General features: G+C 44.1%; 1 protein-coding gene across 2 annotated transcripts in view; it reads right to left on the bottom strand.

Annotated features, from left to right (window-relative positions):
* LOC126291839 (uncharacterized) overlaps nucleotides 1-17,567 on the bottom strand; it is a 501,394-nt gene that overhangs the window by 265,533 nt on the left and 218,294 nt on the right. For both annotated transcript variants that reach the window (XM_049985553.1, XM_049985554.1), the window contains exon 5: nucleotides 615-820. In XM_049985553.1, the coding sequence (XP_049841510.1) occupies nucleotides 615-820 (206 nt within the window). The remainder of the gene's footprint in view (nucleotides 1-614; nucleotides 821-17,567) is intronic.

Raw genomic sequence — 17,567 nt, 5'->3', positions numbered from 1 at the left:
AGTTTTGAGTTCTTCTCCATGGATTTTAATACCTGATCCGAACTTTTCTTTGGTTTCCTTTACTGCTTCCTCAATATGCAGATTGAATAACATCGGGGAGAGGCTACAACCCTGTCTCACTCCCTTTCTTAACCACTGCTTCTCTTTCATGTCCCTCGACTCTTATAAATGCCACCTGGTTTCTGTACAAATTGTAAATAGACTTTCGCTCCCTGTATTTTACCCCTGCCACTGTCAGAATTTGCAAGAGAGTATTCCAGTCAACATTGTCAAAAGCTTTCTCTAAGTCTACAAACGCTAGAAGCGTAGGTTTGCCTTTTCTTAATCCAGCTTCTAAGATAGACATGAACATAACTGAGCAAGTCTGGGATGCCTTGCAACGTGTTGTTCAGAAGAGATCTCCACCCCTACTAGTGCTCTTACGGATTTACGGAGAGCCGTGCAGGATTCACGGTGCCAGTTCCCTCCAGCACTACTTCAGACACTAGCCGAGACCACGCCACGTCGTGCTGCGGCACTTCTGCGTGCTCGCGGGTGCCCTGCACGGTGTTAGGCAGGCGTGCCAGTCTCACTGGCTCTTCAGTGCGGCACTGGGCGGCGTGCTGGGTACTCACCGTCCACTCGAAATAGGCGGAGGCGTCCCCGAACGGCCACCTGGACTCCAGCCAGGTGCTCGGCTTGCCGGTCCCGCGGCCGCGCCCGCCGTCCCCGGGGCCGTCCACGTCTGCGTCGTCCATGTCCGCCGCGTCTGCGCCGCCCCCGTCAGTGCCGTTGTCTGCCCCATACAAGTGCACTACCGCCTCCGTCACAGCGCCGCCTCCTGTACGTGATAAACGAGCCAACGCCAGTGAGCATCTACGTCGTGGAAAACGCTTCTTGAAGCGGTTCTAAACAAGTTTTGAACTAGTATTTTGCAGCAGAGAGGCCTGAAGGCATGGTCAGAGTGGCAGCAGCGTTATTTTTACACTTGAGAAACAGAGAGCCGGCCGGGGTGGCCGAGCGGTTCTAGGCGCTACAGTCTGGAACCGCGCGACCGCTACGGTCACAGGTTCGAATCCTCCTCGGGCATGGATGTGTGATGTCCTTTGGTTAGTTAGGTTTAAGTAGTTCTAAGTCCTAGGGGACTTATGACCTAAGATGTTGAGTCCCATAGTGCTCAGAGCCATTTTTTATTTTTTTTTTATAAAGGCATACTATTCAGTGCTATTGTAACACAGTTTTGATGTTGACTATAATTAACAGAAATTCCAGGGAAGTTGGTACAGCACTATCGAAATTCTTATGAATTTTCTCGTCCTTTTCTATTGAATAATCGTTATAGGTGCCCCTTGGTTGTTAATACCGTAGGAGATAAGCTACTTGATTTGTATTAGGTATTGAAGAGGATATTATAGACACATATTATAGAAAAATACAAGAAAACTCTATCACTTATAGCTGGGACCCAAACTAGCGCGCAAATAAATTTTGAAAAGACTTTAAAATTCACTTAAAAGCAGAAATTATTACAATTAGGAAATTAGAAAAAAAAACTAACATAACGACATCACACACACCCACGCCCGAGGCAGGATTCGAACCTGCGACCGTAACAGCCTCGCGGTTCCGGTCTGCAGCGACAGAACCGCACGGCCACCGCGGCCGGCATGCCTTTATAATGTCTTAAAATTTCATATATATTGGGTATCCTTGTATTTGCAATTTTTGTTTTTAAAATCTGTAGCCGGCGTCAGCAGAAAAAAAAAATGCTATTCATCAAGCCTTCCACGCTATACCCAGTGTGGACGGAGACCGTCGGGTTTACCCCATTACGAGCAAAATGATTTTTAATGCGCAGTTTAACGTGCACGCTCGGTAGAGCGCTTCAGCATTAGTCTACTGCGTTATTCTACTTAACGTCATGGACTGTATTAACAGGGACAGAATAACATGAAGAATAGCTAGAGCTTCGGTAGCGACAGCACTGCCTTGGCCCGACAGCTACTGCCGTGCAGTAGCGCTGCTCAGTAACTGCTGGAGTACTCGCTATTCTCCGTGTTTTGCGCCACGGCAAGGATCATGTTAAAAGGCTTCTTTTGCGTCGTCAGTCTTCTGACGCCCTCCACGAATTCCTCTCCTGTGCCAACCTCTTCATCTTAGAGTAGTACTTGCAACCTACGTCCTCAATTATTTGCTCGATATACAGGCTGTCCAAAAAAGATGGCCCGATTTTAACTTGTAATAATATTGAGCCAAATGTCACTAGGTAACTGAAACAGCGCTAGATGTAATCGACATGGTCTAGACTTTCAGAAAAAATTCGCTAGATGTCGCTGACCTGGAGCATGCAGCCATTCTCGCAATATGGCGTCCACGAAACAGAAGGAGCATTGTTTTACTGAATTTAGTCGCAGTTCAGCGTGCGTTTCATACTCTATTTCGTGTTAAACCCCCATCACCAAAAGACCACTTGCGTGTGTTACGGCGACGTTTAGCCTTCAAACCATACCGATTGTAACTGGCACAAGCTCTTCGACATACTGACAAAGTGTAGCGAGTGGACTTCCGTAATGCTATTGATATTCAGCGATGAGGCACCATTCCATATCAGCGGTAAGGTTCACCATCGTAATGTGCGTACATGGGGGCTCGAAAATCCTCATGAAACAATTGAACACGAACGTGAGTAATCAAAAGTGAATGTTTTTTGTGCTGTTTCGCAAAGCAAGGTTTATGGACCCTACTTTTTTTTGAGGAAGAAACCGTAACAGGACAATCACATCTTGCAATGCGACAGAACTGGTGATTCCCACAACTTGACTCTGACAATTTCATCTATCAACAAGGTGGAGCACCACCGTGCTGGCACAACAACGTGCGTAGTTTCCACAATGCCAGCATGCCTCAACGTTGGATAGGGCGTACAGGACCGCGAGACCAGGCTTTACAGTCTTCACCTGTTAGATCCCCTGATATAACACAACGTGATTTCTTCCTGTGGGAATATATTAAATAATGTGTTTACGTTTCTCCCCTACGTCGTCACACTGATGAACTAAAAATCAGAATATCAACTGCTGTAACCTTAGGGACAGAAGACACCTTTCACTCAGTTTGAGATGAATTCAGCTATCGGCTAGATGTCGTCCGTGCAGCCAATGGGAGACATATTGAACATTTATGATGGACTTTGAAAAGGAACTAAGAAAATGGTGTAATTTAATCTCAAAGATACAGTAAGAAAATTTGTTCGACTGTCATACCAGAGGAATACTCTGCAAAACTGTTTTATCCTTGATAGACAAAGGACTAATTTCGAGATTCTTTTATTACTTCTAGTATTAACTACTTTTTGTTCTGATACGCTGGCGTAAAGACGTACTGTGTAGTTTCATGTCTATGTGCGCGTTAAATGAAGGTGTAATAAGATGAAAAATGTGTTTTATAATTTCTGTCAAGATCAAGCCTAAATCCCATACCAATGAAGTACAAATTATTCTGTTAATTCGAGAAGGCGAATTCTAGATGGGGGCGACGGTTTTTACGACGGCGCTGATCAGCAATAGAGGTACGTGATAGTGCTCACTACTTTCCTTTGGTGGCCGCTAAGATTAATTCGGATGTGCCGAGACATTCAGAACCTGCAATCTTCCTTTTCGTATAAAAACTAGGAGTCCGATAGAAAAAGAAATATTCTTAAAGTTAAATAACTGCAATTCTTTTACCAAGGCCACGGGGAATGATAGAACGTACATCCCTCTACCCTTATTGTACGTTCGCAATTTCCGAGTGTGTTACGACGTAATTATTTTACGAAAAAAAAGTAAGATAGATCTTTCTCATCAGATCGCAACCACTCGCACGCGAATGTACGTACCCTCTGAATGTGTCTAGTCAGTCATGCGCATTGTTCTAAAGCTTTTCTGTTAATGTTCAGTGGATTCGACCTCCGCAATTAATTTTTGTTTATGCCGCAAATCGCACTTCACGCGAAGTATTTGTTACTCAAGTTTCAGGCTCCATTTAATGTCAAAAATTCCAAAGTACGGTTGACTAAGCGAACCGCTACAATAATTTCATATCTCTACAACTACAATAACACAAAACAACAATAACATAACAGAGAGGGTACGTTACAACTTTAATAAACTTCTGTCTTTTTGAGTAATTTAGTATGCAATTTGTTAGTGTTAAGTCCTTCTTCCTAATAAATACACTCCTGGAAATGGAAAAAAGAACACATTGACACCGGTGTGTCAGACCCACCATACTTGCTCCGGACACTGCGAGAGGGCTGTACAAGCAATGATCACACGCACGGCACAGCGGACACATCAGGAACCGCGGTGTTGGCCGTCGAATGGCGGTAGCTGCGCAGCATTTGTGCACCGCCGCCGTCAGTGTCAGCGAGTTTGCCGTGGCATACGGAGCTCCATCGCAGTCTTTAACACTGGTAGCATGCCCCGACAGCGTGAACGTGAACCGTTTGTGCAGTTGACGGACTTTGAGCGAGGGCGTATAGTGGGCATGCGGGAGGCCGGGTGGACGTACCGCCGAATTGCTCAACACGTGGGGCGTGAGGCCTCCACAGTACATCGATGTTGTCGCCAGTGGTCGGCGGAAGGTGCACGTGCCCGTCGACCTGGGACCGGACCGCAGCGACGCACAGATGCACGCCAAGACCGTAGGATCCTACGCAGTGCCGTAGGGGACCGCACCGCCACTTCCCAGCAAATTAGGGACACTGTTGCTCCTGGGGTATCGGCGAGGACCATTCGCAACCGTCTCCAGGAAGCTGGGCTACGGTCCCGCACACCGTTAGGCCGTCTTCCGCTCACGCCCCAACATCGTGCAGCCCGCCTCCAGTGGTGTCGCGACAGGCGTGAATGGAGGGACGAATGCAGGCGTGTCGCTTCTGCCTTGGTGCCAATGATGGACGTATGCGTGTTTGGCGCCGTGCAGGTGAGCGCCACAATCAGGACTGCATACGACCGAGTCACACAGGGCCAACAACCGGCATCATGGTGTGGGGAGCGATCTCCTACACTGGCCGTACACCTCTGGTGATCGTCGAGGGGACACTGAATAGTGCACGGTACATCCAAACCGTCATCGAATCCATCGTTCTACCATTCCTAGACCGGCAAGGGAACTTGCTGTTCCAACAGGACAATGCACGTCCGCATGTATCCCGTGCCACCCAACGTGCTCTAGAAGGTGTAAGTCAACTACCTTGGCCAGCAAGATCTCCGGATCTGTCCCCCATTGATCATGTTTGGGACTGGATGAAGCGTTGTCTCATGCGGTCTGCACGTCCAGCACGAACGCTGGTCCAACTTAGGCGCCAGGTGGAAATGGCATGTCAAGCCGTTCCACAGGACTACATCCAGCATCTCTACAATCGTCTCCATGGGAGAATAGCAGCCTGCATTGCTGCGAAAGGTGGATATACACTGTACTAGTGCCGACATTGTGCATGCCCTGTTGCCTGTGTCTATGTGCCTGTGGTTCTGTCAGTGTGATCATGTGATGTATCTGACCCCAGGAATGTGTCAATAAATTCCCCTTCCTGGGACAATGAATTCACGGTGTTCTTATTTCAATTTCCAGGAGTGTAATTCTATTTAAAATCCGGTTATTCTTTTTGGGACACACTGTACATTAAAAATCTCTGTCTTCCTCTACAATTTTTACCGTCAACTGCTCCCACTAGTACTGTGGAAATCATTCCCTCATGTCTTAACAGATGTTGTATCATCCTGTCCCTTCTTCTTATCAGTGTTTTCCATTTATTCCTTTCCTCTCCGATTCTGTGCAGAACCTCCTCATTCCTTATCTTATCAGTCCACCCAATTTTCAACATTCTTTTGTAGCACCACATCTGAACTGCTTCGATTCTCTTCTGTTCCTCTTTTCCTACAGTCCATGTTTCACTTCCATACAATACTGTGTTCCAAACATACATCCTCAGAAATTTTTTCCTCAAATTATGATTGATACTAGTAGACATCTCTTGGTCAGGAATCCCCTTTTTGCCAATGCTAATCTGCTTTTGATGTCTTCCTAGCTCCGTCCCCCATCGGTTATTTTGCTGCCTAGGTAACAGAATACTTCATCTTCTTTGTGACTGTCAATCCTAATGTTAAGATTATTCTTGCTGTTCTCATTTCTGCTACTTCTCATTACTTTCGTCTATTTTAGATTTACTCTCGATCCATGTTCTGTACTCTTACACTGTCCATTCCATTCAGCAGATAATTAATTCTTCTTCACTTCCACTGAGAACAGCAATGTCATCAGCGAATTGATATCATTTCACCTTGAATTTTAATTCCTCGCCCGAACCTTTCCTTTATTTCCATTATTGCTCCTTCGATGTATAGATTGAACAGTAGGAGGGACACACTACATCCCTGTCCTACACCCTTTGTAATCCGAGCATTTCGTTCTCAGTCGTATTATTCCGTCTTGGCTTTTGTACATATTGTATACAACCCGTCTCTCCATAAGGCTTACCCTTGTTTTCCTCAGAATTTCGAACATGTTGCACCCATCGATACCACTGAACGCGTCCTCCAGGTCGACAAATCCTATGAAAGTGTCCTGATTTTTCTTTAGCCTTGTTTCCATTATCAACCGTAACCTCAGAACTGTCTCTCCGGTGCGTTTACCTTTCCTACAGCCAGTCCGCCTTGTTAGCTTGGTGGTAACGTGTTTGCCTCCCGTGCAGCGGGCCTGGGTTAGATTCCTGGCCGGGTTGGAGATTTTCTCCGCTCTTGGACTGTGTGTCGTGTTGTCATCTTCTCATCCTCATCACCCAATGTGGCGTCGACTGAAATAAGACTCGCACTTGGCGGCCGAACTTCCCTGGATGGGGCCTCCCGGCCAACAATGCCATACGCCCATTTCATTTCCTAAAGACAAAATGGTCGTCATCTAACACATCCTCAATTTTCTTTTCCATTCTTCTGTGTATTATTCTTGTCAGCAAACTGGGTACATGATGTCCTGTGAAGCTTATTGTACGATTCCTCGCACTTGTCATCTCTTGCATTCTTCAGAACCGTGTGGACGATATTTTTCCGAAATTCAGATGGTGTACCGCCAGACTCGTACATCCTACATACCGACGTGAGTAGTGGTTTGTTGCCACTTTCTCTATTGGTTTTAAATAGTTTGATGGAATGTTATCTACCCCGTCTGCCTTATTTGGTGTCACGTCTTCTAAAGCTGTTTAAAATTTTGATTCTAATACTGGATTCCCTATTTGTTCTGTATTTCCTGTTTCTTGCCCTATCACATCAGACAAATGTCCCCCTCATAGAGGCCTTCAATGCACTTTTGGGATCTATCCGCTCTCCACTCTGCATTTAACAGTATAATTCTGGTTGCATTCTTAATAACACGCCCTTGCTTTTAATTTCACTGAATATTGTTTTGACTTTCCTATATGCTGAGGCATTCCTTTAGGCAAACATTTCATTTTCGATTTCAGCCATTTCGCCTTAGCTTCAGTATCTCAGTGATTTGTATTTCTGTATTCATGAATTTCCCTCGACATTTTTGTACTTCTTCCCTTCATCGATCAACTGAAGTATTTCTTCTGTTACTCATGGTTTCTTTGCAGTTGCCCTCTTTGTGCCTATGTTTTTCTTTCCAACGTCTGTGATTGCTCTTTTTAGAGATGTCCATTCATCTTCAACTGAACTGCCTATTGAGCGATTTCTTATCGCAGTACCTATAGCCATAGAGAACTTCAAGCTTATCTTTTCATTCCTTAATATTCCCATGTCTGTGCCTAGCCATGATGTAATCTATCTGAAGTCTTCCCGTATCCCCTGACCTATTCCAAGTGTCTCTCCTCCTCCTGTGTTTCCTGCAGAGAGTATTCGCTATTACTAACTGAAATCTGTTGTAGATCTCATTTTTTCTCATTCCTAACACCAAGCCAACACTCTCCCGTAACCTATCGTTACTTCCTCCCCTACAACTGCATTTCAGTCCACCGTGACTCTTAGATTTTCATCTCGCTGTTCGTATTGACTTATCCGCTCATTATCCTCAAGTAGTTTCTCTATCTCTTCACCTTCAGCTTGCGGCGTTGCCCCATATACCTCAACTATCGTTGTCGGTGTGGGTTTGCTGTCGGTTCTGATGAGAACATTCCTGTCACTGAACTATTCGCAGTAACACTCTGCCCCACCTTCCTATATCACTTCCTGCTGCTGCTGATATTATCCTAAACTCATATGAGCAGATATCATTATGTTCTTTCCATTTCACTTCACTGACGACCGTTATATTTTGATTGGGCCTTTGCATTTCCCTTTTCAGATTTGCTAACTTCTCTACCGAGTTCGAGCACCTGACATTTCACTACTTCGTTGGTTATTTATTCTTCTTCCTGTGACCACCTCCCGTCCCAGAGATGCGAATGGGGAACTATTCCGGAATCTTATGCCAGTGGAGAGGTCAACATGACACTTTTCAGATACAGGTCACGTGTCCTGTGGTCACACATTATGTGTTTGTTATGCAGTGGTTTCCAGTGCCTTCTGCATCTTCATGCCGTTGATCATTACTGATTGTTCTGCCTTTAGGGGAAGTTTCCCATTCCCAGCGAAGAGAGAACCCTGGACTACTGTCCACTTCTCTGCCCTCTTTGACAAGGCTGTTGGCAGAACGAAGATGAATTCTTATGCCGGAAGTCTTCGGTCGCCAATGCTGATTATTAATCAAAAGTTAAATGGTGGCGGGTTTCGAACCCGGAACCGACAACGTTTTGATTACTAATCAAAGACTTTATCGCTGGTTGGAGTGGCCGAACGGTTCTAGGCGCTACAGTCTGGAACCACGAGACCGCTACGGTCGCAGGTACGAATCCTACCTCGGGCATGGATGTGTGTGATGTACTTAGGTTAGTTAGGTTTAAGTAGTTCTAAGTTCTAGGGGACTGATGACCACAGATGTTAAGTCCCATAGGGCTCAGGGCCATTTGAGCTAATTTTGAAAGACTTTATCCCTAGACCACGCGGTGAATGTCTATAATCGTTTCAAAACACCGCAAATGAGGCGTAAATTAGGAAGTGATAAACTGTCATTTTTTTGTTTTATCACATTTAGAGTACCTAAGTACTAGCAACCAGCGTTTCGACGAGAGTGTGCCGCACCGAGACTCGAACTCGGGACCTTTGCCTTTTGCGAGCAACTGGTCTTCCATCTGCCATCTGAGCTCCCCACGACCCGTCCTCACAGCTATACTTCTGCCAGTACTTCATCTCTTACTCTCCAAACTTCACAGTAGTTCTCTCCAATATTTGCGGTACTGGCACTTCTGGAAGAAGCGGCATTGCGGAGACATGGCGTAGCCAGAGACTGATAGAGCACATGTCCACGAAAGACAAAGGTGCTGAGCTCGAGCCTCGGCACGGCACACAGTTTTAATCTGCCAGCAAGTTTCATATCAGCGCACACTCAGCTGTAGAGTGAAAATTTCATTCTGGTAATATCCCTCAGGCTGCAGCTACGTCATGTGTCCACAATACTATTTCTTCCTGAATTACTAGAGTACAAGTTTCGCAGGAGAACTTCTGTGAACAGTTTTTGATGTTGCTGAGCAACAATCATACAATAATTTTTAAATGAACACACCGCCATTTGATCGTATTGTTGTTTATTTAATTACGACCCAGGTATCGCACTTTTATGCCATTTTCAAGTCACTGAGTTTATGTCATTAGCATATATTGCAGGGCATGGTCAATTCTGTGCTTGATGTACTACAATATATATGACACAAACTCAGTCACTTGAAAATGGCATAGAAGGCTGAAATCTGGGCTGTACTTAAATCAGCAACAATACAGTCAAATAGCGGTGTGTTCGTTTAAAAAATTCTTTGACTTTTGGAAGGTAGGAGACGAGGCACTGGAGGTAATTAAGCTGTGAGGACGGGTCGTGTGTTATGTTTGGGAAGTTCAGTTGGTAGAGCACTTGCTCGCGAAAGGCAAAATTCTCGAGGTCTAATATCTGTTAGGCACACAGCTTTAATATGCCAGGAACTTTTATTTGTGGGATTTTTGAGCGTGTACAGGCATCAATGCGAGACATACCGAAGCTCACCTTCGTAAAAATGGGTGCTATGTGGAACACCTGCTGCAATGTGTTTGTTCTCAAGTGCATATCTGCAGTCTGAATCCCCGGCCATTCTGTTAAAAGGTGTTCATGTACTCAGTCGCAATACGCTGCATCAGGAATCCCATCGGTTTCCAGAGATATGATTATTAGGATTATTTGCTTGTTTCATTGCCGACCTTCGTTTGTACCTGTAACAGTCAAACACGCTGCACAGAGAGTCATGCTGACTGTTATGAAGTTATCTCTTTACCACGCCTGTCTTTTTCTGTTGATGCTGAAATTATACAGTACCTCGTAATGGGTTAAAGTGTAGATATCTGTTGCTCGAGTTAGCAAAAGCAGTAAACAAAAGAAATTCTTTTGTGCAACTTCTGCACGTTATCTTTTGGTATGGTATTCCCAGAGCTTTGAGCAAACTGAGTACACAAATGTCAATTCCGAATTTTAAAGTTGGATATTACAAATACATTCCAACAAATTGCATCTTTGTATTTTATCAACGTATCTCTTTTACATTATTAAGCTTCGTCAGTATTCTTCCCTTCAAACTAATTACATGTCACATTTCCAGACATCTTCTTTTAATTTCAACGATAGAGCTAATTAAATAATTAATTTAGTTGTCTTTTGTTATTTGCCTATACGGTAACGTCAAAAGTCATTCCTCTATATTTAAAATTTGATATTTTATTTCGAACAAAAACAAGGAGGGGCTAGTCTTCTCTGAAACACCTTGAATGTGTCGCAGCAAAGCAGTCAATGCAAGCGCACTGGACAAAAAAGGAAAAGAATAACATTAAAAAAGAAAGCGTTCAGAAAAATACTGGCGTTACTGACAACAAGAATAATAGGAAGCGATCTGACGAAATGGTCTGGAGCATAATTTGAGATGTAGGCCTATAGTGTGTAGTGTGTAACTTAAAAGTTATGTAATTAATTTTTCGTTTGTCCATAGGTACATATATGCAGTCCTGGTTTTCCATTCACACCCCCGCGTCACTTTACCAACGATATCCCCTTGATACAAAAGAAAAGAGACGTACTACGAAGTAATTATTCCGTCCCTTCGGATAATGCCTTCGCTGTGCCTCTTTCTTTGTCTTGGATTATTCTTTCAGGCGAGAGTTCTTAACACTTAAATTTATATGTTGACATTTACGTCTTTTACAGAAAATATATTGTTGCCATCTGCATGTTACGGAATCTCTGCTTCTGCCGTCGCAAGTGTTTTGCTGTTCAAAAGTATTCTACTATTTTCTGTGACATCGTTCCTAATCTGATCCCCTCCCATCGCCTGATTCAATCGATTGCACTATATTACTTGTGGTGTGTCTTATATTCTTTTTCAAGAGAATCTCTCCTTATTACTTCCCCCGCAACTGCAACTGCCTTTCCAAATTTCACCTCTGTTTCTTTTACTGCGTGCTCGACGCAGATATTGAATAACATCGAGATAGGCTACAAAACCTGTCTCACTCTCTCCTTGACCACTGTCCCCTTCCCTAGTCTTGTAACTTCTTTCAGGTTTATGTGCATGTTATAGATAACGATTCACTCCTTGTAATTACCATTTCGAGTCAAGTGCCCCATTGCCAATTAAACGTTGATATAGGTGCAAGGAACATTTCTATTATTATACTGTGTGCCACCTACAGTATGTAATAAATTAAGAAAAAAATGTTCCAATGAAATAATAAATTGCAATGGTGTTTTTCTTTGACATGCGCTAGGATGGAGAGTTCTTTTGGAGAATTGGCAGCACGCTGGATACAATGTCGCCACACACTAGCGTATACCGTCACAAAACCATTCCTCATTTCTCGTTTCTGCTTCCAAGGCGACTAGTTTTGTACGCTCGGTACCATTCCACTTGCTATTAACCTAAAGTTCCGACGAGAAATTATAAACAGGTAGATAGTTTGAAGTGATTAGGTGTGCACGTTAATGAAAACTTTAATTGCAGAAACAATATGGTAGACATGCTAAAATATTTATGTTACCCACATTTGCAATAGGAATGCTTGCCAGCTTTCGAGATACAGAAGTCAGTAAGTAAAAATTATTTTGCATATTTTCAGCCCTGGCAGCTTACGGTATAATATTCTGGGCTACCTCGTCACGTAGTCAAAAATTATTCATCCCATAAAAGAAAGTGATTAGGGTTGTGCTTGGAGTTCACACACTGTTGCAGCTATCTCTTTAAAAATATGTTAATATTTACCATATCCACACAGTTCCTTTATTCATTAATCAAATTTGTTATGACCTATCAATTTGAGTTTCAGAGTAACAGAGTATTCACGCGTATAACGATGGACGGGAAAAATGAATCAAACTTTGACTCAGAAACTTGTAAAACATGTAGTTATAAGACCCAATAGGAATCTACCCATGAAAATACAATACTTAGCAGATAGCAGAAGTGCTTTCAAATGTTTTTCAGCGTTAATTATCCGTGAAATGCACATTCTCTGAGCGTGTCCCGGCTCTGGTGGATGTGGTGGCTTTTGGATTTGATTGCCTTTTGATTGAAACTTCCTTAATGAAAATGAGAGCTCCAAAACCAGCTGCAGTCCGGCAATATACACTCCTGGAAATTGAAATAAGAACACCGTGAATTCATTGTCCCAGGAAGGGGAAACTTTATTGTCACATTCCTGGGGTCAGATACATCACATGATCACACTGACAGAACCACAGGCACATAGACACAGGCAACAGAGCATACACAATTTCGGCACTAGTACAGTGTATATCCACCTTTCGCAGCAATGCAGGCTGCTATTCTCCCATGGAGACGATCGTAGAGATGCTGGATGTAGTCCTGTGGAACGGCTTGCCATGCCATTTCCACCTGGCGCCTCAGTTGGACCAGCGTTCGTGCTGGACGTGCAGACCGCGTGAGACGACGCTTCATCCAGTCCCAAACATGCTCAATGGGGGACAGATCCGGAGATCTTGCTGGCCAGGGTAGTTGACTTACACCTTCTAGAGCACGTTGGGTGTCACGGGATACATGCGGACGTGCATTGTCCTGTTGGAACAGCAAGTTCCCTTGCCGGTCTAGGAATGGTAGAACGATGGGTTCGATGACGGTTTGGATGTACCGTGCACTATTCAGTGTCCCCTCGACGATCACCAGAGGTGTACGGCCAGTGTAGGAGATCGCTCCCCACACCATGATGCCGGGTGTTGGCCCTGTGTGCCTCGGTCGTATGCAGTCCTGATTGTGGCGCTCACCTGCACGGCGCCAAACACGCATACGACCATCATTGGCACCAAGGCAGATGCGACTCTCATCGCTGAAGACGACACGTCTCCATTCGTCCCTCCATTCACGCCTGTCGCGACACCACTGGAGGCGGGCTGCACGATGTTGGGGCGTGAGCGGAAAACGGCCTAACTGTGTGCGGGACCGTAGCCCAGCTTCATGGAGACGTTTGCGAATGGTCCTCGCCGATACCCCAGGAGCAACAGTGTCCCTAATTTGCTGGGAAGTGGCGGTGCGGTCCCCTACGGTACTGCGTAGGATCCTACGGTCTTGGCGTGCATCCGTGCGTCGCTGCGGTCCGGTCCCAGGTCGACGAGCACGTGCACCTTCCGCCGACCACTGGCGACAACATCGATGTACTGTGGAGACCTCACGCCCTACGTGTTGAGCAATTCGGCGGTACGTCCACCCGGCCTCCCGCATGCCCACTATACGCCCTCGCTCAATGTCCGTCAACTGCACATACGGTTCACGTCCACGCTGTCGCGGCATGCTACCAGTGTTAAAGACTGCGATGGAGCTCCGTATGCCACGGCAAACTGGCTGACACTGACGGCGGCGGTGCACAAATGCTGCGCAGCTAGCGCCATTCGACGGCCAACACCGCGGTTCCTGGTGTGTCCGCTGTGCCGTGCGTGTGATCATTGCTTGTACAGCCCTCTCGCAGTGTCCGGAGCAAGTATGGTGGGTCTGACACACCGGTGTCAATGTGTTCTTTTTTCCATTTCCAGGAGTGTATTTAATATTTTAGACGACGGGCCTGTTTCGGCTTAATTCCTATTATCAATTGGCCTGCGAAAATAACATTGGTAAGATTATTTATACGTAAATCGTGCCTGTTTTATGTTTACATTTACATTAGCACTTACGTCTAGTTGTAAGTAACAACCATATTACATCCATAGTAAATTTTGTTTGTTCAGTCGTAAGTAGAAATTTTTTTGTAGTTACAAAGCGTAAAAAATATCTTTGTCAGATATATTGACAGTTCAGTTCTCTGACAGTTCTTCACAACGATGTTGCATGTCTACAATGTGTACCAAAGATGATGTTGCCTTTCGTTGTTTTCCTTTTTAATTTTATCTGTGATCTGTGCATGTTTTGTTTTCCATATGCGTATCCTTTTCGTATTTTATTATATTCAATAACAACCAAAATCTCAGAATATGCCACGTCTGGAATATAGAAAATCACCTGTGACGATTGCAACAATTTCTATATTGGCCAAACTGGACGACATTTTAACAGCAGATTTAAAGGACGCACTAGAAACAGTGTTACTGATCTGCGAAGATTCTCTCTGCATCTGAAAACTCAACACCACAAAGTCGAGACAACTGAAATTGCGTCAGGAGTGTTTTCAGAGAATACCTAAATGACTTACTATGAGCATTCTCGAAGAAATGAAAATATATATCCACACATGAAAACACCTACACGAAATTCTAAATGAACGCACAGATTTCAAGCATAAATACTATTTCGAGACTATTATTGAGAAAATAGTATACGAAAAGGGAAGGTCACATAGGAAACAAAACATACGCAGACCGTAGATAAAATTCAAAGGGAAATAAAAAGAACGAAATGTAGTACCAGCCCTACTAAGCTATATATTCTTTGTAGACATGGAACAGTGAATTGAAGAACTCTTAGAATACCGAACTGTCAAAATATCTGTCAAAAACGTACTTTTTACTTTTTGTAATTACAAAAAAAATTATAATTACCACGACTTGACAGAAAAAGTGTACTACGCATGCAATATGGCCGTCACTTCCAAATAGACGTAAGTACCAATGCAACTGTAAAATAACCTTGATTTACGTGTAGATAATCTTACCGTTACTATTTTAGTAGGTCAGTCGATAATGGTGACTCAGTCAAAACAGGCCTGTTATAAAGTTACCTTACTGGAGCTAGTTTTGGAACTTTCATTTTCACAACGTCTTATAATGACCTACACTATGGTGCGGGCCCAACGGAATGCAAAACGAAAACCTCCTTAATTATACGGTCACGGAAACTTGGCGTCTACATCACGATACTGTTCTCACCGTATTCTGTTTCTTGCGCTATTTCATTCCACGATTACATTTCGAGGCAGTACTCGGCGACAACTCATTTCCTTGGCCATGTTTGTTGGTTGAGTCGCTAATGTTCCTCTCATCTCTCCTCGCTGCTCTGATAGTCTTCCCTGCCTGAAAAACGCCACATTCTGATGGAATACGATAAACATCCTACTTTAGGACAGCTAGATCGTCTTTAACATTACAGAGAATACTTTTTACCTTTCAAGAAGAGGCCACGACGTTGGGATTACGTATTTACTTTAGGCTTTGTACACCTTTAGAAGGCCATTAAATAACGTAACATGCGAGTAGTAAGGTGCACTGTTCTGGCAGTTCCAAGAAAATTGCAAGACAAGTTTAATGCGTCTATTGTGTAAGTGATGTATCTATGGAAAGGTGCCGGCTGTATGACGTGCATGTTGTTTGGCCATCGGTGTGCGCTCTTTATCTTCAAGCTGACGTCCAGTCTGCATGGTACCTTACTGTCAATGGGAAGCAAGAAAGGCGGCCACTCCTTTAAAGAATTCACGTCGCAGACACCCCACTGTGTGTCGACTGTAATGTTATGGACACAGACGAGCACAGCCTGATGAGCAGATCGGCGTAGCTGGATCTTGGTGCGACAGTTGTTGTCCCAAATTACCCCTACGACTCCCCATCCGATACCTACTCACCTGCTCCTCTTTTCGGACGCGGGATACTTCCCGCAAGCAAAGACGAACTCTGTGACGTAGATTCGTGGACACGCAGCTCTCTACTTGTTTCCTGATGGCGAGAAATGTATCTTTGACTTTTTGCAGTTCCTTAATGAACGTACAGATGTCCGCAATCCAAAATATAGACAATTTTCCTCCAATTTCCTCTGTAGTGTCTTCCTTAACCCACCCCAGAGCTGGGATGTTCCTGTCGTGAAGAGTTGATCCCTGGCTCTCCCACACTTAGAACCGATATATTCACTGGTAATCGGAATATAGTAGTGATTAAGAGTAGGCTGAAGTTCAATACATTGGTCAGGAAGAATCAATACGCTAAGAAGTGGGATACGGAAGTTCTAAGGAATGACGAGATACGTTTGAAGTTTTCTAACGCTATAGATACAGCAATAAGGAATAGCGCAGTAGGCAACACAGTTGAAGAGGAATGGAATTCTCTAAAAAGGGCCATCACAGAAGTTGGGAAGGAAGACATAGGTACAAAGAAGGTAGCTGCAAAGAAACCATGGGTAACAGAAGAAATACTTCAGCTGATTGATGAAAGGAGGAAGTACAAATATGTTCCGGGAAAATCAGGAATACAGAAATGAAATAAATAGGAAGTGCAGGGAAGCTAAGACGAAATGGCTGCAGGAAAAATGTGAAGACATCGAAAAAGATATGATTGTCGGAAGGACAGACTCAGCATACAGGAAAGTCAAAACAACCTTTGGTGACATTAAAAGCAACGGTGGTAACATTAAGAGTGCAACGGGAATTCCACTGTTAAATGCAGAGGAGAGAGCAGATAGGTGGAATGAATACATTGAAAGCCTCTATGAGGGTGAAGATTTATCTAATGTGTTAGAAGAAGAAACAGGAGTCGATTTAGAAGAGATAGGGGATCCAGTATTAGAATCGGAATTTAAAAGATCTTTGGAGGACTTACGGCCAAATAAGGCAGAAGGGATAGATAACATTCCATCAGAATTTCTAAAATCATTAGGGGAAGTGGCAACAAAACGACTAATCACGTTGGTGTGTAGAATATATGGCGACATACCATTCGACTTTCGGAAAAGCATAATCCACACAATTCCGAAGACGGCAAGAGCTGACAAGTGCGAGAATTATCGCACAATCAGCTTAACAGCTCATGCATCGAAGCTGCTTACAAGGTGTACGGCAGGTGTACGAGGTCTGAAATAAATCTATGATCCCAGCGGCGTGGCTTCGCCTCGTTAGTTGAAGGGAGCGAAATACACTGTATGCCATATTTCCTTTAGGAGTCTGCCGCTCTTACCGGATATTGGGCCAGTGTATGGTATAATATCGCACAATCAGCTTAACAGCTCATGCATCGAAGCTGCTTGCAAGAATAATATACAGAAGAATGGAAAAGAAAATTGAGAATGC

Source organism: Schistocerca gregaria, chromosome 9 (genome assembly GCF_023897955.1).
Source record: "Schistocerca gregaria isolate iqSchGreg1 chromosome 9, iqSchGreg1.2, whole genome shotgun sequence".
Lineage (NCBI taxonomy): Eukaryota > Metazoa > Arthropoda > Insecta > Orthoptera > Acrididae > Schistocerca > Schistocerca gregaria.
This window is presented reverse-complemented; position numbering and strand designations above follow the sequence as displayed.